The sequence below is a fragment of the Astyanax mexicanus genome, chromosome 4, assembly GCF_023375975.1.
Source record: "Astyanax mexicanus isolate ESR-SI-001 chromosome 4, AstMex3_surface, whole genome shotgun sequence".
NCBI lineage: Eukaryota > Metazoa > Chordata > Actinopteri > Characiformes > Acestrorhamphidae > Astyanax > Astyanax mexicanus.
This window is the reverse complement of record NC_064411.1, coordinates 8,629,985-8,653,100: the sequence shown is the minus strand read 5'-3', so window position 1 is coordinate 8,653,100 and position 23,116 is coordinate 8,629,985. Positions and strand designations below refer to the sequence as shown.

The 23,116-nt window shown below is 37.6% G+C and overlaps 3 protein-coding genes across 5 annotated transcripts in view; 1 reads left to right on the top strand and 2 right to left on the bottom strand.

The window, feature by feature from the left end:
• LOC111190033 (zinc finger protein 239-like) overlaps positions 1-23,116 on the bottom strand; it is a 269,476-nt gene that overhangs the window by 43,200 nt on the left and 203,160 nt on the right. The window lies entirely within an intron of this gene.
• The window catches only part of LOC125801252 (zinc finger protein 271-like), a 37,929-nt gene that overhangs the window by 1,969 nt on the left and 12,844 nt on the right, over positions 1-23,116 (bottom strand). The window contains exon 1 of one of the 2 annotated variants that reach the window (XM_049477680.1): positions 2,984-3,019. The exons of the other annotated variant lie outside the window; for it this stretch is intronic. The gene's annotated coding sequence lies outside the window, so the exon portion shown is untranslated. Of the gene's footprint in view, positions 1-2,983; positions 3,020-23,116 lie in introns of those variants that run through there. 2 annotated transcript variants of the gene reach the window in all.
• LOC125801281 (zinc finger protein 239-like) lies at positions 10,304-13,847 on the top strand. Its single transcript, XM_049477742.1, has one exon. It carries the CDS (start codon positions 10,445-10,447, stop codon positions 11,561-11,563), a length of 1,119 nt encoding a protein of 372 aa, XP_049333699.1. The 5' UTR covers positions 10,304-10,444; the 3' UTR covers positions 11,564-13,847.

Here is a 23,116-nt window from a genome sequence, read left to right as displayed (position 1 = left end):
AGCTCCGAGACCTGCTGCAGTTTTACAGAAGCTAACGTTACCCACAATTTCATCAACTCTAACTAAATGTTACTTAAGCCTGTAAACCAGCTATCTGAACAATATGTATCATGTTTTTTAGTCTTTTTACGTTAGCTCAGCCTAGCTAATGAATTAACATTTTCCCTGAATTTTCAATTCCACCTTAAATATCATTACTTCTTATTGGTTGACTTGGAAATGTAGCTACACATTTAGTAAATAAAAGACTATAGATTTGAAAAGCGATATGACTATTTAAACCCATGAAGTGTTTTTCAGCATTTCACATAGAGATGGGCGATATTACCTAAAACAAAATATTTTACCTACTAAAAATCAAACTACAAACGGTTCAAAACTATATTTACCTTTATTTTGATTTCACCTAAATTTCTTATATGGAGTTCAAGTGCATCTGGATGGCAAATAATACCAGTATAAATAGTGATTATATATATGCAAAAAAAAATAAAGGAACACTTAAACACAATGTGACAACTGGAAAACAACATGTACTTTTTTTTTATTTTTACCTGAGTGGCAGCTGCAGTTAAGACAGAGCTGAATAAATAAATCAAAATAATAATAATTAGTAAAAAAAAATAATAGGACTAGCTGATATACTGCTAAATGAATAAACAAAAATCTCTCAAATAATAATAATAATAATAATAATAATAGGATTAGCTGATATTCAGTTGCCAACTTAGCGACTTTGTCGCTATATAAAGCGACTTTTCAGACCCTCTAGCGACTTTTTTTGTAAGATGTAAGATTTCTCTGAGATGAACACGCGCTCTTCAGTTACTGTCCTCGCGCTGCAGCGGGCGCTGCCGTTAGCCCCGCCCACACCACTCACAGTGCAGTCTGACTGTCAGAGCACACACACACCGCTCCACCAACACACTGTAAATAAACAGCGCGTGCCCACAGCCGCCGCTGACTGACCCTGCTCTGTATTTACAGAGCAGAAGTATAAATATAACTGTGTCTTCAGAGTGACACGAACAGAAATCCCTTAATTTAACTCACACAGTCTCAATCATTCACTCACCTCATTCACCACATAGCCTGTCACTCACCTCCTCCACAGTGTCTGCCTCTTTATAAAAAGCTAAATATCTATTGAACCATTGAACAATTTTTCTAGGTTTAAAAATAAAGAAAGCGTAAAAAAAATAAATAAAATAAAACAAAGCTAAATACAAAGCTAAAAATAAAGAAATAAATAAAACTATGTATTGAACCATTGAATAATTAGTCTAGGATAGGTTAAAAAATAAAGAAAACTTAAGAAAACGCAAAAAAAAAAAATAATAATAAACTAAAAAAACAAAACGTAGAATAACAGTTCCGACTAACTGCTGCTCTTATAATAACATTTAAGAACATGGCAAAAAAATTATTTATGCAATTCACGAAAAATTAAGTTATTGTAAAAAAGTGACCTATTTAAAAAGCAAGAGAAGTTTTTCATATGTAACATTTCTAACACATTTATGGTGTTTTTTACACACTTTTTTCTCTCCCACAACCCTAATCCTTTACAGCTTCAAAAACATGTATTATGCAAATTAGGCGATGGCGTCATTTAGCGACTTATAGCGACTTTTAGGACAGCCAATAGCTACTTTCCTTACTGAGGAGTTGGCAACACTGTATTCTGCTGGTACAGACAGTGGAGGGAAAACTGAGCCTCGTGTTAGTCTCACTTAACTTCTAACAGAGAAGAGAGAAATAAGCTCATAAACTCTTAACTATTACCTAAATCAGTGAATTATCTACAAAAACACTTTTTAATCTGCCTTATACTCGAATTAATAGCAGTATTTTTAAGTTTAAACATGTTTTTAACCACTATTTATTCATAAAACACGGAGCTCAGCACCTACCCGCAGCACAGAAACACACAGACCGCTGCTGAGGTACGGTGGCTCAGAAAGACCAAACGTAGCGTAACTGCAGTTCACCACTAAACAGCAGGGGCCGCCAAAACTTCATTTAACAGCATTAAAGTGCCTCATTTTATGAAGTTCATCTAAAACAAAGGTATTTTCTTACTCTGTTACACTTACAACAGTAATAAACGCTGTAAAATTATTAAGTTATGCTTCAATTAATTCTTAGAAGACAAGTTCAGACATTATTATCCATTAATATAGTTACAGTAGAACTTATTGCTGTGATACACTTGCTTCAGTAGTAAATATTATAGCCAAATAACAGATTACTATATTCTGTTTGTTCTCAGTTTTTACATTCTGATAAAATATATGATTTTGATGTATCTTCATTCACAATGTAATGTAATGTAATGTGTCGTGTTATTATTATTAAATTAAATGTATCAGTTAAGGGGCTGTTTAATAAAACTATCTTTAGTGTAGCTAAAGATACTGTGAACATTTTGAAATGATTTTTTAATTATGTTTATTTTTACAGTAAAATAGTGAGTTTTCTGTTAAATCAGTAAGCTAATAATTATTATAAAAACACTAGTGGCAAAGTGCCTGACCCTTACCTAACTACAATACTTTCTAAAACTAATTATTTCTTTTTAAATGTAATATTTAACAGGCGGACTTTTATTTTGAAGGAAAGGTCCCGGAGCTGCTGCTGCACCAGACATTCGAACACACGCCCCCTGATCACCACGCAGAATAAGGAGTAAAGGCTCAGCGGATCTGTTCCACACTCAGACTGAAGAACTCAAGAACTGGAGGATCTGTTCTGGTTCTGATCCGCTATCAGTCTGAACCCAGAAGCAGATCCATGCTGAGACTGAACCACTGTGCGTTTAGAGACCCTGATTTAATGACTGATCCAGATCAGATTTAACCCACATTTATCTCAGATTTAGTTCAGATTTATCTCAGACAGACTGCTAAGCAGAGCTAGGAGAAGATCCAGTGCTGGTGGTGTAAAGAGAGAGAGAGAGAGAGAGAGAGAAACTTCTCCATACCTTCTGCAGTTCATCTGATCCTGCTCTTCCTCCGGCGCTGCAGCTACAGACCCCGGAAGCTCAGCCTCATCCGGGTTATGTAGAGCCCCGCCCCCTCCCCCGCTATATCACAGTATACCCCATCACCGCTAGAGGGAGCCCGCGAGGGAGTCCTCAATGCATGGAGCTGAATGGAGCTAAACAGCTAAAACTCTCATTTAAAACACTGTATAACTACTTCTCTGGGGTTTTCCTTTAATTTTACAAAGTAGAACAAAGTATTTCACTAAAATAGAAAAGAAAACATATCTCTATATTTCCATTTTCTAAAACTAATGTTTTTTATTCAGTAGATTTACTAGCATTACTGCTACTGATACTGGAGTTGCACACAGAACATGTTTAAAATGATTAAAACTGCAGGTTATAAGCTTTAATAATTATCTTTGCATTCATGAAACAGTTATACTTGTTCTGAGGAAATTAGTGCAATTTTTATTTTTTTGCTAAAAATAATTGTGTATACGTTTTTATACATTCCAGACTCTGTCAAGTGGCTTGAGATTCAGAGCAGATTCTGAAGTGAGTTTTGTCCTTTATAGAGATTCTCTGATTGCTCCTGTACAACTCCAACAAACAGCATTTACTAATTACTATGGAAAGATCAGTGCTGTTGTTAGAGCACCGATTGTGACATTGATTTTAGTAGAAACTTTTGTTAATCTAAATTTCATTTAAAATATTATTGTTACATTTTCTTTACATTTACCTTCTTGATGTCCTGCAGATTCCTAAATAAGGAGATCGAACTGCAGTAGATCTTGTTTGTTGCTCTCCTTTTTATGTATTCTGAAAGATTTACATAAATTGAGGTCATTCACACCTACTCCCTGTAAAATCACTCTCTGACATCACAATGGACCATCCTGATTTCTGTATAGGAGGGTACTTCACACTTGTAAAAGCATTTGAAATTCATATGCAAAAATCAGTTTTAAACTAATTATTTGTAAAATAAAATGGATTTGTTTAAGAGTTTATTTTTTATTGAATGATAAAAACTTTTTTAACTTTTCCAAAATACATTCAGCAAGCATTTTCATTCTGCTACAAAACATTAGCCAACTTTTACACATTTTTTTGTACATATTAAAGGAAGAAGTTACTGATGTTGGAGACTACTGTTGCCAGATTATATCAGGTTCTGTGTAGAAATATAAGACAAACACATCTGGTTGCCTGAGTTACGTAGAACTCCCCTACAAATAGCACTTTTTAGCAAATAGCAAATTTTACTTAAAGGTCAGCACTATTGTTAAAGTAGCAATGTTGACATTTCTTTTCAACACTTTTTTCAATACAAAGATCCATTAGAACTAAGAAGTCTTCAGGATTCTTTCAATATGTAAGAGTGTTTTACACCAAGAAACCCAATGTTAACAAGTGATTCTTAATGTGCTTAGTTCTATTGGAAATAATGTAGTCCATAATTAATTTTAAATTGAATAATAAAATTTGATTACTGAAAATGAACTGAATAAGGTGAGCTTTCACTTAATTGATCAATAATACCATTTTGACCACCCCAAAGAGAAGCACTTACTCCTTGTATTAAATAATCAATGCTTCACTTTGTGATGGTCACCATGGATATTCAAACTATTTTGTACTGACAAAATTTACCATGCAAGTTAACACTGTTCAAGAATTTACACCAAATTGATACAGGCTTTTTAACACTGTATGTAATAAATGCTAAAATTGTACCAGATGGACTTGGTCCTCACTGTTGATGGTAAACTTCAAGTGATGCCCCAACTTGTTTTTACCATCCTATTAACAAAAAAAACTCTTAAACAAATCCTTCTTTATTTTACAATTAATTAGTTTTAAACTGATATTTGCATATGAAGTTTCAAATGTCAGAGAGTGATTTTACAGGGAGGAGCTGTGAATGACCTCAATTTATGTAAATCAGAATACATAAACAGTAGGACTTTAGACAAGGTGAGCAACAAACAAGATCTGCTGCAGTACGATCTCCTTTTCAAGAACCGGCAGGACATCAAGAAGGTAAATGCAAAGAAAATGTAACCATAATATTTTAAATGAAATTTAGATTAAAAAAGGTTTCTGCCGGAATAAATGTCACAATTAGTACTCTAACAACGGCACTGACCTTTCCGTAGTAATTAGTAGTATTTGTTAAAAAGTATCAAACATTTAAAAATTATTATTCTTAGCAAAATAATAATTTATAAATGTTTGATACTTTATAGAATAAAATTTTTACTAATTTCCTCAAAACAGAACAACTATAACTGTTTCATCTCCGCAGAGATAATTATTAAATCTTTTAAACTTCAGTTTTAATCCCTTTTAAATGAGCTCTGTGTGTTACTCCAGCATCAGTAGCAGTAATGCTAGTAAATTTACTAAATAAAATACATTAGTTGTAGAAAATGGAAATATAGGGGCACGTTTTATTTTCTATTTTAGTGAAATACTTTGTTCTACTTTGTAAAATTAAAGGAAACCCCCAGAGAAGTAGTTATACAGTGTTTTAAATGAGAGTTTTAGCTGTTTAGCTCCATTCAGCTCCATGTATTGAGGACTCCCTCGCGGGCTCCCTCTAGCGGTGATGGGGTATAATGTGATATAGCGGGGGAGGGGGCGGGGCTCTACATAACCCGGATGAGGCTGAGCTTCCGGGGTCTGTAGCTGGAGCGGAGGAAGAGCAGGATCAGCTGAACAACAGAAGGTATGGAGAAGTTTCTCTTTCTCTCTCTCTCTCTCTCTCTCTCTCTCTCTCTCTCTCTCTATCTACACAGATGTCTCTCCTGAAAACTGTTTATTTGGGTGTAAAGCTGTTTATTTACAGTAAACTTAGAGTTACAGTTTTTTTCAGCACTAAGGCAGGAGCATTAGCATTAAAATTAGCTTGTAAAATGACCCAGTGTTGTTACCAATACACACCTAACGGCTAAAGTTCATTATAAAGGAAAGGATTAAACATTACAGACAGCTTGTACATTATCCTACCATTTAGGCTATATAACAACAATTAATCACAAATTTAATGTGTTTAAGACATTCACGCTTCTAATAGTATTCTATTGTTTGAAATTGCCTGCTAGCTTAGCTACCTATCTAGAAAGCATTGGCTAGGTTAGCCTTAACTTACCTTCTATTCTACAGTCTTACCCTTCTATCCAGTTGCTGTATTTTTTTTAAAAACTTGTTATTCGATATTTTTCTGCATCGTTCATGGTACATAAAAAGCACCACATGGCATTTTATGCAGAGATTTAAAAAAGTGTTAGCAATAGTAAAATGTTTTATGATGTGAATTTTTATGTGGGAATAGTGGTTTAGTGTTCATCTACAGTGGGAGCTGATGTGTTTCCTTAATGCGACTGGCAGAGAGAAAGAAAACTGTTTATTAGGCAGAACTGGCCCAGAATAGGGGACCAATATAGCTGATGTTAGGGAGCTAGCTAACGTTACCAGCATTATTTTTTTATTATTCATATTTTTTATTTTGGAAGTGTATAGCAACACAAGTTATAAAGCAATTACAATAACACATTTCCATTTTTTACATTTATGAACAATTTTCCATTGCTACACTCCACCCACCCAGTTATCACACCCCACCCCACCCCACCTTGGTGTTCAACAGCTTCTCCTTTCAGTTAAAAAAAAAAAAAAGTAAAGGGGGAGAGAGAGGAAATGTGTGTGTATATATGTATATATATATATATATATATATATATATATATATATATATATATATATATATATATATATATTGAAGAGTAACAGAATTAAATTAATTGTGTAAATAAATTACAAACAAATACATATTTAACTAAAAAGGGAGTAAGTAAATCACTGAAGATGGATTATTCAATGTCTGTTATAGATTTGATGTTGTCTATATTGCTTAAAATTGGTGCCCAAATAGTTTTTTTCCTTATTAAATGTAAGAACTAAAGATTTTGTTATTATAGTGATTATAGTGATTAGAAGTTCAGGTAAGAGGTGTAATTTCCTGAAGTAACGTTAATTGGCTCACTTATTTAACAGAAAACGTGCTATTTCACTGTAATAGTAAACAAACAATTACATTATCTTTAGCCCCACTGTTTTTAAGAAATCCCAGTTAAACCATTACTGTGGAATACAGTCTCCAGCTGCTCCTTTACTGATATTTTAATAAGAATAATAATTAATAATAGTAATTATTATTTTACTGAATAGTAAAAGTAGTTTTACATAAATTACACAATTTAAAAACTTGCACCGTATTTTTTCAGAATGGATGAAACAGAAAAAACTAAATTGAAGAAACTAACATTTTGCTTGTGAAATATTTATATTTTATTTGGCTTTATGAATTAAAATGCATCAGAATTAGTGGATTTTTAAACATTTGTCCACAGTATTTAAAATAAGTTGTTAAATGACTTTTCACATATTTCACATATTACTAAATTACAATTTTAAAAAAGTGGATCCTGTTAATTAATTATGATCCAGGTCTTTAGTTTAAGACATTTAATGGTAAATAATGTCAACTATTGTCATCTAATAACTAGTTGAAGCACTAATCAATAATTTTACAATGTTTGTTACTGTTGTAAACAAGGTTAATTGATGTAAACTTAATGTTACCTGTATTTAAAATATTTTGTTAAAAATATATAGATGTGTCAAACAATGTGATTAAATTTTTAATAAAAGTAACATTTTAAAGAAAAATATTTATTTCAGCTGCTGACAGCATGTTTTCTACTGTACTATTCCACAATAGTACAATTTATCACTTATTTTATTATCTGCATTATTTGATGCATTTATAAGTTTGTAAAAGCTTTTCATTAATTTTAAACTCTGTTATCAAACTAGTTTATAATATTTTTGAAGTTTGTGAAGCATTGAGTTGGATTACTGTCTTTGGTTAATATGTGTGGAATCTTTTATAAATTGGTGTAAAGAAAAAAGCTTCGGACATCATTGGTCAGGTGATCAATGTAGAAAGCTTCAGATTAAAGGGTAACATCACTCTTTCTTTTTATTTCTTTCTTCAGCATAAAGTGAAACCAGAACAGAATCAAGACTGTCTGAACAGTGGGCAGACTTTATAAAGGCACAAAACAGATGTCAGCCTGATTATTGCAAGTGGCAAAAGGTGGCCTTCCTCTAGTGCAGGGGTGGGCAAACTTTTTGGCTTGGGGCCACATTGACTTTTAAAATTTGACAGATGGGCCGGGCCAGCACCAGATGCATACATATCAAAAATAAAAATAAAAAAGGCATTACTAAGTAAATACTTACAGTCAATTTCAGTGTGAACAATGTTGTTGATCACCCTTTTTTGCCAGTGTATCATAGTCTGGTGTTAGTTTTGTTGTGGCAATTCTCAGAACAGATCTGAGGTGTTCATCACTCAACTGGGATCTGTGGGGTGCTTTGTTGGTGTTCATCACACTAAATGTCTGTTCACACACATACGTAGAGCCAAATAACACCAGCATCCTCTGTGCCATCTTCTGGATGTTTGGAAATTTGGCTGCGCTTAATGAAGCATAAAACTCATCTAGTTTTAAAAGAATTGAACTTCTCCTTTAAGACAGTGTCACATTGGAGATCAATCAGTTCCAACTGTAGCTCCTGTGGCGCTGTTTCAGGGTCTTGTGTGAAGGGACATGACACCAGCTAAAGTGACTTTTCCCAAAATCAGAGAACCGACGACAGAACTCCCCATGCAGGTCATCCAGTAATTTCCTGTATTTTTTCACATGTCAAGGGGCCTCTTTCAACATAGCCAGTGTTGGAAAATGAGCGAATGATGTGTTTGACATTTGCTTTGAGAATAAAGCTAGCTTAGTTTTGAAGGATTTGATATTTGTGTACATTTCATGCACAAACTGGTCCTTCCCTTGTAGCTTCACGGTTAGCTCCTTCATGTGTGTCAGTATGTCCACAGCAAAAGCTAAATCACAAAGCCAATCTGTGTTCCCCAAACTTAACCAGCAGACATTAGAGTGATAAAGCAAGTCCTGGTGATCAGCGTCAGTTTCTTCAAGAAACTTAATAAACGGACGATTGTGAAGTCCTCTCGCTCTAATAAAGTTAACGAGTTTTACAACTCGCTTCACTACGTGGTCAAGCTGCAGCACGCATTTACACAGTGCTTCCTGATGGATTATGCAGTGTAGGGAAATTAGAGCATACTCCAGGGTAGCTTGTGCCTCTGGATCACCTCCGACACTCTGTCGTATACAAGTCCTCTCCCCGTGTTTTCCCCCTTAGGGATTCCACTCTGATAAAAATTAGAAGCTGAGCGGTGTCCTTTACATCACTACTTTTATCCAGTGCCAATGAATATAATGTAAATTTTATTTACAGCTTGCTAGCTATGTCTTCGTCAATTAGCTCAACGCGGCGAGTCACTGTCCTGCGTGATAAGCTAATTTGTCCTTGCTCTCATGGCACAAGATAGCCGCTGTAACTACCATACACTCTTTGAGAAACTCCCCTTCAGAGAAAGGCTTGCTGGTCTTTGCTAATTTGAATGCCAGCAAATAACTTGCCTTCGTACTTGATTCTTGAATGGCAGCTTGTCGGGTAAAGGTGTTTTGCTGTGCCTTAAAACTAGCCACCAACCTCTTAGCAGTAGCTGTCCTTTCTTGTGTTGACTGGTTGTTAGCGTAATTAGCATGCTTGGTATAATAGTGACGGCTGATGTCGTATTCCGTTAAAACAGCAACGGTTTCTTTGGAAATCAGACACACAGCCTTCGACTGAACTTCAGTGAAAAGGAATTTGTTGTCCATTCCTTATTAAACACTCTGCACTCACTGTCGACTTTTCTTTTCTTTGGCCCACTCATTGTTGCAGACAGGTTCAGAGCAGTGGCAAAGTAATAACTGAGAGTTGCTCGCAAAATGAAATCAATATATCACCGCACCTAATGCAACAACGCGCCACCTGGTGGAATGCCAGGCATTACACGACAAGGTCAAAATAATGCAGTCATAATTATGAAATTATTTGATTCGGGTAATTCTTCGGTGGGCTGGATTAAAAAGAACAACAGGCCGGATGTGGCCCACGGGCCGTAGTTTGCCCACCCTTGCTCTAGTGGATGGAGGACCACCAGCTCCCCCTTACACTGTGAACTTAGAATGGGATAAAAATACAGAAGCTTTTATGCTAATATGAAGATGTCCCAGTATTTTTTGTCTGTATAGTGTAACTGAGTTCTGAGTTCTCTTTAGTTAATTGACCTGCTTTTATTTTAATATAAAACTGCATTTTTTTTTTTCCAGAAATGAAAACGTTCTCCTGAAATTCATCACCAACAACCAGGATGTTTAACTAAGAAAGAGGTGAAGCACAAGCCATCCTTAAGAATCTCCAGAAAACGCAGAAATTGTTTGCTACATTTAACAGACAAAGAAGCCAAGTCCCAACATGGAGAAACATCAGCACTCTGTCAAGAGTTTTACTAAACAGAGTGATCTCACAAAACACCAGCGCATTCACACAGGAGAGAAACGGTATTACTGCTCAGACTGTGGGAAGAGTTTTAATCGACAGGGTCATCTCAAAATACACCAGCGCATTCACACAGGAGAGAAACCGTATCGCTGCTCAGACTGTGAGAGGAGTTTTACTAAACAGTGTAATCTCAAAATACACCAGCGCATTCACACAGGAGAGAAACCGTATCACTGCCCAGACTGTAGAATGAGTTTTACTAGACAGAGTACTCTCAAACTGCACCAGCGCATTCACACAGGATTAAAACCATATTACTGCTCAGACTGTGGGAAGAGTTTTACTAGACAGAATACTCTCAAACTACACCAGCGCATTCACACAGGAGAGAAACCGTATTACTGCTCAGACTGTGGAAAGAGTTTTACTACACATAGTGAACTTAGTAAACACCAGCGCGTTCACACAGGAGAGAAACCGTATCACTGTTCAGACTGTGGGAAAAGTTTTACTGAACAGAGTAAACTCAAAAATCACCAGCGCATTCACACAGGAGAGAAGCCGTATCACTGCTTAGACTGTGGAAAGAGTTTTAATCAACAGAGTACTCTCAAAATACACCAGCGCATTCACACAGGAGAGAAACCGTATTACTGCTCAGACTGTGGGAAAAGTTTTACTACACCAAGTTATTTCAAAAATCACCAGCGCATTCACACAGGAGAGAAACCGTATCACTGCTCAGACTGTGGGAAGAGTTTTACTACACAGAGTGATCTCAAAAATCACCAACGCATTCACACAGGAGAGAAACCGTATCACTGCTCGGACTGTGGAAAGAGTTTTACTCAACGGAGTAATCTCAAAAAACACCAGCACATTCACACAGGAGAGAAACCGTACCACTGCTCAGACTGTGGGAAGAGTTTTACTCAACAGAGTAAACTCGAAAAACACCAATGTGTCACTGCTGTTTCCCGGCGCCTGGCACCGAACCCCAGTATCCGTGGTTCAGAGATGCCTGAAGCTGCGAGGCTTCTGAACAAGGCTGAGACAGGAGGGTCAGTAGTTGTAGCCCTGCTGGTGAATTAGAAAAAGAAAAGAGGAAAAAGAAAAGTAAATCATCAGTAGACAGCGCTGATCATCCTTTGGTTTTGCCTTTTAATTTTGGCATTTAAAGTGCCGTCCACTCCAAACACTGAATCACAAAATGTGACTTTGCTATTGATTTTCCATTTTGTGTTTTAATTTAAATTCTGCCAGACGCCCTGAGACCGATGCCATCGCGAGACTACGAGAAATCCAACATGGCGGCATCACGCTGCTGGAAGAAAACATGGTAAACTAAGAAAAATACCTCCTTAATTTAACCCTGGATAACATTTTGGACTTCCTGGACGACTACTGTTATCGGCAACGCGACTGTTCCACTGATACGAAGGAAGACAGCACGAGGACTGAATCTCAGATCAGTCTGCTCCACTCTATTAACGAAAAACTCGCTATCCTTGAGATGATGCACACTGACATAAAAGAGCTCAAAACAAGTATTGAGTTAACCCAGTCACAAATAGACACTCTGCAGGCTGAAAACAAGGACTTAAAACTCTGTCAACAAACTCACTACCGAGAAGGAAACCGTCAAAAATGAAAACAAACTAATGAAAGAAACTATTTTAGACCTTGAGGGCCGCAGCATGCATGACAACTTTGTATTTTATTGGAATCATTGAACGACCCTAAAAAGATCTAGAGCATATAATAAAAGAATTTATGCAATCAGCGCTAAAACACTCACAGGACACTGTCAACAACATAACTTTCCACATAGTCCACCACATTGAAGTTAAAAATAACAGCAACAGATCAAGACCGATCGTCGCCAAATTTGAACATTACAAACAAAAAGAACTTGTTAAGAGTTGCGATAAAGAGCTTGAGGGAACAAACTATGGACTAAACAACCAGTTGCCCTGTGAAATCCAGGAACGGTGGAAAAAACTTCTACTAGTTCTAAAACAAAACCGGGAGAAAGATAGAAAAAAAGGTCGCTCTCGCAGTGGATAAACTGTACATCAGTGGCGGATGGTGGTCTTTTAAGGAGGGGAAGCTCAATTTCGGCCTACATCTTAACATATGTAGTTTTATTTATACGTAAATTCTGCTCTCCCTGAGATTTTTTTTTTTTGTAAACAAAAGGCATTATTTTTAAGTTTTGACTACACAACAAAAAGGTACCCATTCTTTACATTTAACAATTACATAAAAAAAAAGATGCAATGACATGAATAAACATAAAATGATCAGTAAAAAAAACATTACGCAAAATCTTTAAAGTTGGTATAGGAAAAAATGCACGTAAATTTATTTCACACAGTTTTAATTTCCTTAAATAATCCCTTTATTAATTTTAATAATTTTAATTATTTTTAATGATAACACAATACTTACTACTGGCCCCTGTTCATTTATGTCCTGAGATGGTTTCATCAAGAGGCATGGACAACAGTACAGAAGTCAGTCTCCAAACACAAGCAGCTACAGAAAAGCACCAGAAATAGAAGCTCGATTTGTTGCTAGTTGTTTTTAATAAAGAAAATGCCGCTATAAGGATTAGGAAAGTCTCAGGTTCAACTCAGAACACAATGAAAATGCTCCCAACACGGAGTTTTACACTAAAAGATCGCTGATTCGCTCATTCCGCTGTCAATAAAAAATGGACTCCGCCATCCAATCATCATGCAGAAGCTCAGCGTCCGAGGCCAGCCCACTGCCCCATAGACCCCCAGAGACGCTGAGCGTCCGATGGGCGGGACAAAGCCCAGCGTTTATCCAATGACTCGTTTCGTTTCGCCGCGCGCTTTGCTCCGCTATTGAAGTCTGTGCACTGTTTAAAGCAGCGCTGTGAAGCTGCGGGAATGAGTGAGAGGAAAGCAGCGGCGTTACCAGTGATGAGAAGCTGATTCTGAACTAAGTTCAGTGCGGTGCAGCGCATATTTAATCAGTGACATGTACACACAATAGTATATATTTAACCACTTATGTTTTTTTACATTTTAGGGGAAGCTGAGCTTCCCTTGCAGTCTTAGAGCAATTGCCACTGCTGTACATAGATGGGAAACTCTTGCGAGACCTCAATATAACAACGTGGCTTTAATTGGAATTATATTCTCTTTCTCTCTCTCATCCAGTTCGATGTGTGAGTGGGTGTGAGAGTGTATGTGTGTGACTGTGAGTATGGAAGTACATATAGGTGGTGGTGCATGTGTGCAAACGTAAGTAATCAAGAATAGAAAACTGTGTGTGTATCAGTGTATATATGTATAGGTAGGTATATGTGTATACATATATGTATATTATTATTCTTTGTTTGTGTTTGTAATACATATATATATACAATGTTTCTTTTTCTACTTAGTTCTTTTTCGCTTCAATACCATGATTATTATATTAATTACTATTCCTACTATTTTTTTTTCTTTCTTTAGTCTTTATTCATCTTACCAACACTGAAAGTACCTTAGCTATTTTTTTTTTACATTTACATTACTTCATCTCCATTTGGCCCAGCCCACACATAAAACCATATATGATGTTTTTACATGTTTTTTTGTTATTTATGTTCATGATACCCTTCCATATTTTGTGTTTTTTGTCTTTTGCCCCTCCCCCTCGTTCCCAAGACCATCCCCCAATATACTGTCTCTGAGCAGAATTTCTCGTCTTCTTTTCAACATGATCACTGTAATCCTCCAAAATTTCCAAATACCTCATCACATGAATACAGCTTTAATTACACTAATTCTCAAACCTAATAAAACCCCAATTCTAATATACAATTAATTCAATACAAAATACTACATAGAATACATTTCACTACCTATAAAATTCACCTGATGGGCCTCACCGACACCAACACCTGTACACACTGTCCAAGCACACTAGACGACCACCATCATGCATTCTGGAACTGCCCCCTTGTCAGACCGTTTTGGTCAGAGGTCATGGAAGAGCTATCCAAGAGCCTCAACATCCTACTCCTTCTGTAGCCCTGCTTGGGGACTTTTCATCTTCATCAACCTAAAAATTTCTTCAAAATTCATCTTTATTTCTACGACATTGGCTAAAAAAATTATCCTACTCAACTGAAAAGACAGAACTAAACTATCATTAAAGCACTGGTACAACCCGTTAACTGAACACTCCAATTTGGTAAGACGCACATTTACCATAAAATACAATATTAATCACTAAACAACATCTGGTCCCCATTTTGAACTTTATCCAGAGCTGATCCCTTCCCCTGTTTGTTTTTGTAAACACTTTTTCTTTTTTTCTTAAACATACCTGCTCAATACCTATTACAATAACACCCCTGTTGTCTTGTCCTATTATATGTTGCTTGTCTGTTTTGTAAATATTTCTCTCTATCTTGTTACAAATTTGTTATTCTGTATATGTGCATAATTAATAAAAAATTCAAATGAAAAATCACTGACCTGAGAAGCTGCAGTTTACAGTGTGAACTCTTCAATCCAGAAGAGAGCAGCTCCACTACTGAATCCTGCATGTCATTGTTACTGAGGTCCAGCTCTTTCAGGGGGGAGTTTTCCAGGTTTAAAACGGATTCCATATTTTCACACGTCTTTACTCCAAGATTACATGAGGCTAGAAAACAGAATTGAACTGTGAAATGTATTTTCTGTCTAAAGAACCTGTGTTTCTTTATACTGAAATAGTGAACATGCAGAAACCTCCACTTTACTGTGATGAGCGTAGGCATGCAGCTCACCAAAAGCTCTGGGACAGATTATAATGAGTTAAAGTAGACCAAGTAAATGTTTAACTAAACAGAAAGAACCTGGCTTTCAAGATTCAAGATTTTTATTGTCACGTAACAGAGTACAGGTGTACAATGGGTGAAACACTAAGGTGCAGATTCCCACCAATGTGCAGAGAACAATATTTACAAGAATAATAATAAAATATAATATAAAATAAGACATACAGATAGCTTTACTGTAAACGCTATACAAAATACACTCAATAACAACAAACGTAATAACTTACACTATTACAGGATGTTGACCTCCTCTCTGTAGGCCGATTCGTCGTTATTGGAGATCAGGCCAACAATTGTGTCTTCAGCAAATTTGATGATGACATTAAAGCTGTGCAGTCTTGGGTGTACAGGGAATACAGGAGCGGGTTGAGCACAGTGGGGAGGATGTGATGTTGCCCATCCTAACCACCTGCTGTCGGTCCAACAGGAAGTTCAGGATCCAGCTGCACAGTGTGCTGTTCAGACCCAGATCCCGGAGCTTGACTTCGAGCCTCGAGGTAACGATGGTGTTGAATGCTGAACTGTAGTCTACAAACAGCATTGTCACATACGTGTCCTTCTTGTCCAGATGAGAGAGGGCAGTGTGCAGGGTCAGGGTGATTGCATCATCAGTGGATCTGTTCCACCTGTATGCAAACTGTAGTGGGTCCAGGATGGCATGCAGTGAGGAACTGATGATATCCCTAACCAGCCTCTCAAAGCATTTACTTATGATGGAGGTTAGGGAAACAGGTCACCAGTCATTCAGATAGGTGGTGTGGGCAGTCTTTGGAACTGGCAAAAAGGTGGCCAGTTTGAAGCAAGCTGGCACAACTGAGAGAGAGTGAGGTGTTATAAATGTCTGTGTAGACTCCTGCCAGTTCTCTATAACAGGTTTTAAGCACTCTCCCGGGAATGCCGTCCGGACCAGCTGACTTGCATGGATTTACCCGCTGTGCGCACGTCAGCTTCGGAGATGGAGGGTGGGTTGGGATCAGCGGTGGGCGGGGCACACTCTGGGAGCGCAGAGTGATCTGCCTCAAAACAAGAATAGAAGCGGTTTTGCTCCTCCTTCAGCTCAGTGCTGGTCAGAGTGTGAGAGCTTCTTTTGTAGCCAGTAATGTTGTTCAGACCCTGCCACAAGCTCCAGGTGTTGGCTGTGTTAAACTGTGCTTCCACTTTCTCTCTGTACCCACGTTTGGCCGCTTGTATGGTCCTAGGGAGAGCGTAGCTGGCTCGCTTATACTCTGTATTCCCAAATCTGAAAGCGGCTCTGCGTACGCTGAGAGCGGAGCGGACGTCGCGGTTTAGCCAGGGCTTCTGATTGGGGAAGACACGCACTGATCTGGAAGGCACTACTTCATCCAAGCACTTGCGAATGAAGGCTGTGACTGTGTCGGTGTACTCGTGGATGCTGCTTGATGAATCACGGAACATCTCCCAGTCCACGTGATCGAAACATTTTGGAAGCGTGGCTTCCGATTGGTCAGACCAACGGGGCAGCTCCTTGGTGATGGGCGGCTCTTGTTTCAGCCTCTGCCTGTCGGTGAGCAGAAGCAGAATGGAGGAGTGATCTGATTTGCCAAAAGGGGGTCGGGGAGGGCTTTGTAGGCATCCCGGATGTTTGTGTAGCAATTTTCCTGTGTCTGGGTTTTTTTTTCGCGTGAAGTATGTATAGTGTGCTGAAATAATGCTGGACAAAAAGTTTTAAAGTCTGTCCGGTTAAAGTCCCCTGCAACAATGAGTACAGCCTCTGGTCGCGCGGTCATCTGCTTGTTGATGGCCTCGTGTAACTTTTTGAGTGCGAACTCTTGGCAATGTGGACAGTTTGCTAAGTCCTGCTGGAAAACTAAAATTTACTTATAATCAGTGATGGTTTGGGGAGACATGTTATCTGCTTGTGTTGATCCACTGTGTTTTATTATCAAGTCTAAAGTCAGTGCAGTTTTGTTTTCCCACAAAATCTTACAGCACTTCATGCTTTCCTCTGCTGACAACTTTTATGGAGATGCAGATTTCATTTTCCAACAGGACTTGGCACACTGTCCACACTGCAGAAAGTAATTGGCCTTATATAATATTCTAATTTTCTGATACACTGATTTTTGGGTTTCATTGGCTGTAAGCCATAAACACCAATAATAAAATAAATAAACACTTAAAATAGATCACTCTGTTGTGTAATTCATCTATATAATATATGAGTTTCACCTTTTGAACTGAATTACTGAATTAAAGTAGCAATGCAGAGAAAGCCACAGATAGTAAAGCAGCGAGAGTGCACACTAGCAACTCTGGAACGTCTCTAGAAAAATAGTTGCAGGGAGTTCTTTATAATATTCTTGCTGATTTAATTGTCTGTCTGCTTCCTCTCTATAGGTGTCCCTATCCATAATTACTGTGGCACTGCCTTTATCATCGGGGTTGATTATAATGGAGTTATCACAGCGTAATTGTAGTAGGGACTGCTGCTCATTTAGATTGAGGTTAGGGGGTTCACTAATGTTCCAGGGTACATTTTTTACAGCATATTTGTCAGCTCTTATGATTTTTCTAATTGTGTTAGGAACCTAAGAAGGTTTGAGCATCCAGCTCGATTTTGGGGTGAAAGGAGGATGATCGGATACCTCATCATACATAAAATATGTTTTAGATTAAGTTTTTTTTTTTCATATTTAAATCTATTTTGGGTGTGGGGATAAATGTTATGCCTTTATTTAGAAGTTTTAATTGATTTACAGTGGGTACGTAGTATATTGATAGGTTTAATACCTCATCGCCCCTTTGGGAAACCGGTTTTGGGTTCGAAGGTCTGCCAAGTTTAAGTGTTTGGCCCACTGTTCAAGCATGGCTCTAGCACACGTTAGTGTCCAGTGTATCTTGTCCTGAGTGGCTTTACACTGGGAGGCTGGTAGCAGTGATACATAGGCCAAATTTCTCCTAATGTGATTATTAAGACCTGTCAGTATTTCCTGTTCCTCCAGTTTGAGGCTCTAGGAAAAAATAGCTGCCCCTGGAAATGTATCCACCGCTGCCTTTATAGCTGCTTTACTGCAGTCTCCCGACACCTTTGGCTACAATGGTTGATGCCAAAAGCCAGGATGACAGACTGAACCCTGTCATGCACTGTGGCCTTGTGTAGAACATTTTCAGCGTGTCTAAATGTTCCCTTTGGGTAGCTTTCTATCTGCAGATCCTTAAAGGTGTGTCCTGTTAGCCGGGACAAGTTAGAGTCCCCCAGTATGCAGACTGGTTTCCGGGCACTAAAGCTCCAGTCCACCATCTTCCAGTTGTTGGAGACATGCCTCACTGGTCGGAACACCTCAGGGGAGCTAAGTAGGGCTTGAGGATAAGCGGCAAGGAGGTAGTTGTCTGTGTCTTGGGGCACGATTCAACTTGAAAAAGTTCAGGGTGGATGTTTATGTGTGCAACAACAGAGTTAGCTTCCCTTTCTGCTCGTGTCCCCTCTCTTTTTCTCCTAGGTGACCTTGCCGGCAGTGTGATGGGGAAAGGAGATGGACCCCACTGGGATGACCAGCCTAGACTTAGGGTGAATCCCATTTCTCCCCTTGGCCCTACCCCTTACCCCTACCCCTTCTTTTCGAGTGTAATCCTTCCCCTTGGAACGGAGTTACAAGGGGAAGGGGTAAAATCCTACCCCTAGGAATTGGGACAACCCTTCAAGCACCCGGTGAAAGGTGAATCTTATTGAAAATAGCCTCCATAATATACTAGAAATTATATATCACACTGGTTCCCAACACTGGTCCTGGAGCAGGTAATGTGTTACAAAAACAATATAATGTGCAAGAATATGGGTCCTCAGTGACAGAGGAATCACTGGTATATCACAATGACGTTTGTCAATGAACAATAAATACATAAATAAATAGCACTGATTTATGACCAGGCTACTAGCGGTGGTGTGTAGGTGACCCTGCTGGGCTGATGTGATGATAGCAGTGGAGCGCTAAAGTTCAGTAGCCTAGCTGCTGGTTAACTAGTTAACTTTAGGGCATTGTATGTATACAGAAAGGGGGCAGGAGGTGCAGAAATTAATTAATATTGTACATTCCTTAATTCCTCTGTGATGGGGAGCTGAAATTAGCACTGATTATTTTTCCCGTTCCGCCTTAAATGCGGTAGCGCCTGCCGTCTGTTGCACCATTTAAGGTGGAACGGGAAAGTTAGCTAGCTAGCTAGCTACCGAAACGAACTACTAGCGAACTTTTTATGCTTGTTACGAAGAATTCAGCCATAAAACATCAAAACTACACAATAAACTAAGGTAATACAGTGCTAATCGTAATTTTTAACATGGAAAATACTTTCTTTGGTCGCTTGTTCCGCCATCTTGCCAGTCATTCTCATACCCCTCGGTACGAAGTGTGGGTCTGGAAAATCTCCGTTTGAAGGGCTAACTAGCCCTACCCCTTACCCCTACCACTTCATCCTAACAGGAATCGGGACACCCCTACCCCTTGACGTGCACACGCAAAACAGAGGGGTAGGGGTAAGGGGTAGGGCCAAGGGGAGAAATGGGATTCACCCTTAGACTGCAGTGCCAAAATGGCACTAAAATGTGCTAAAATTATTGTATTCTGTGCTTTTTTTCATGTGGTTCATTTTAGTGTGTTCACTTTTTCTTACATTTTTTGTTGTTTTTTTTGTCTAACACGTTTTGTGCTTTTCTTCTCTACAGGTGCAGTAGGGCAGCCCCTGCTGAAGATTCCAGGTAAAGAACCATTGTTCCTGTTTTTTTCCAGTTAGGTCTTGAATAACCCATCTGATTCTTCAAAAAATTAAAGTTCTCCCATGTATTAGAAAAATTGCAGGTGTGAGTTTGGATTTGAGGAGGTATGTAAAAAAAATAGTAACCAAATTCCAAATTAACAGCGTGTGTTAACAATTTAACGTTGACAGCCCTAAAAATTTCAAATTAAAAATCACAGAAACACTGACCTGAGAATCTGCAGTTTACAGTGTGAACTCTTCAATCCAGGAGAGCAGGTCCGCTCTCTATAGTCTGAACTGAGACTGGCTCCGGAGCGTTACAACTGGACACCGTACACCATTAGATGTCTTCTCTATCATTGTCTTGTCTGTGTTGGAGTGTTGTAGTCATTCAGCCAGAAAACAATGGATGGGGTGGGGCAAATTACGGTGGAAGTTGGGGTCAAATTTGGTGGGGTAATTTGTGTAAAAAATAATAATGTTGACACCCTTTATTATTTTTTCTGTATTATACTACTTCTTAAATCCCTACTCATTACCAGTGTTGGGAGTAACGGCGTTAAAATAAACTACTAACGCCGTTACTTTTTTCAGTAACGAGTAATCTAACTAATTACTCTGACTGTAACTATAACACCGTTACCATTTTCGACACTCCGTTACTGCACGTTACTTTAGCAGCTGAATGAACTTTTTTTAACTTTGCGCATACAGACAAAGAGCCCTATCATACACCCCGCACAAGGCGTGTAGCGTGGCGCTTTGCCACCCGTCAACAGTCTATTTTTAGGCCTTGCACGCGTCCTTAAAATAGCGTTGGACTTTGGAATATATTAACACCGATGGGCGTGGTGGTCTGGAAATGATGTGTGTTGAGGTAAATTTCTGGCGTGTTTTTATCTTGGCGGCGGAAAAAAGCTTAGCGCGATTGCTCACCCTGCGCTCTAAAATACTCCATACCATCACATCTTTACCACATAAAAATAAACCACACCCAGAGCCTTCAGCAATCAACTATGAAAAAATATATATACTTAAAAATCTGCACTGTAACTATAAATTATTATTAGTTATATTTATTTCTGTCAGTTATAAGGATTTATATTTATGTTTAGTACACAGACTAACTAGGCATTCTGCTGTTTAAAAAATTCAACAGATGCTTATTCTCACTCAAATGCTGGAGTTTTGAAATGGAAAATTAAAAGAGAAAATAACTTTGACTGAACATAAATTTATTTTAGTTAACTTTGCTATTATTTAACTGAATTTCACTTTTATATCTGAAAAACAAAGCACATTGTCAATCTGGCGCGTGGTGCTGCCCGTCAATTATATAAAACTTAAAACATTTGAAATACACAGAAATATAACGCTATATGTTAGCATTCGTTTCTTATCACCAGGGCAAATTTATTAAAATATTAAATATATTAATTCATGAATTAAAATCTCGTACAGCGCTCTGAAATGTCAGGCACGCAAAGTGGTGCTTGGCGCAGCGGCGCGGCATTGCGCGCAGAATAACCTCTGTCTTCTAAAAAAAAGTTTTTATAAATAAGATCTGACAAGTATACTAAAATTAATGTTATTAAACTTACTAAAGCCAACAAATGTACTGTTAATTAATAAAGAGAAATCAGGCAAAATGCGCTGCGCCTCTCTCTCTCTCTCTCTCTCTTTCGCAGCGCGGAGCTGAATTCAGCGCGAGGCTATAAATAATTTACAACTCAGTTCAGTTAAATAAAAATAAGTAAGGACCTGTAAGTTAATCAAATATTGTCAAATATAAAGGATAGGTTGAGGTTTTGGTGAGCTGTTTTCATGATTTGAAACTGAAACTAACCGAAACTTTTATTATTCTGCGCAAAAAGCCTGTGATTGTTTTAAATGAGTTTTTTAATGGATTTAAATGAGTTTTTTTAAAGGATTGTTGTTTTTGTCCATTCTTTTGTTTTGTTATATATACATTTATTTCTTTGAGTGTGGTTTGGTTTGTTTAATTTTTATCCCCAGACGTGTATTTGTTTTTTCCGTTTTTTTTTTTTCAGTATTACATGTCTTAGTAATTTTCTGTGGTCCTGTGGACTTTTTCGTTTCTTTTTTTTTTTTATTCGTTAGCCTATATTTTTGTCAACATTTTGGGTTTATTTTTGTTTGTTATTTTTCTAATAATAATAGTAATTACATCATTTATTTTCTTTATTTATTCTTTATTTATTTATTTTTACAGGGCGAAGTAACGCAATAGTTACTTTTACTGGTAACTAGTTACTTTTATAGTGGAGTAACTCCGTTAGTAACTCAGTTACTTTTTTGGAGAAGTAACTAGTAACTATAACTAATTACTTTTTCAAAGTAACGTGCCCAACACTGCTCATTACATTCACAATGGCTATTGAGAGTACATATACTAAATTCAGGGGTGCCAATAAGTCAATTGTGATTTTATTAGGATCAGACAGACATGGATAAAAGAAAGGAAATGTGCATAAAAAGTACAATTACTGTGGAAAAAAAACACTGACCCTAAATACAGGTATCACTTCACATTAGAATGCCTGGTCTTATTATTTCTCCTTGGGCCTGATTATGCAGTTTTCTTTTGTGTTTATTCTGTAGAAGCCAGAGCAGGGAAAGATTTTTGGGCTTCTCTCTTTTGCCAACCTGGAAAGAATATCCTGCGGAGACCAGCCTTGCACATCCTTCTGTGTAATTTAGTTTCTTTAGTTAATTCTGTTTTCATTTATTGTCTTGTTTGTTATTTTGGTCTTTGATAAACTGAAACACTGCCTGAGAATCTGCAGTTTACATTGTGAACTCTTAAGTCCAGCAGAGAACAGCTCCACTCCTAAGTCCTGCAGGTCATTGTTACTGAGGTCCAGCTCTTTCAGGGAGGAGTTTTCCAGGTTTAAAACCGATTCCAGATTTTCACATGCTAGTCTGAAAAATAAGAATAAACAAATGATTTTACAATAAATCCAAATGAGAATATTTGAATGTATTGACAAAAAAAGAAAACAGAATTAAAATGTGAAATTTATTGACTGTTAAAAGAACTCACCAAAAGCTCTGGGACAGATTATAAT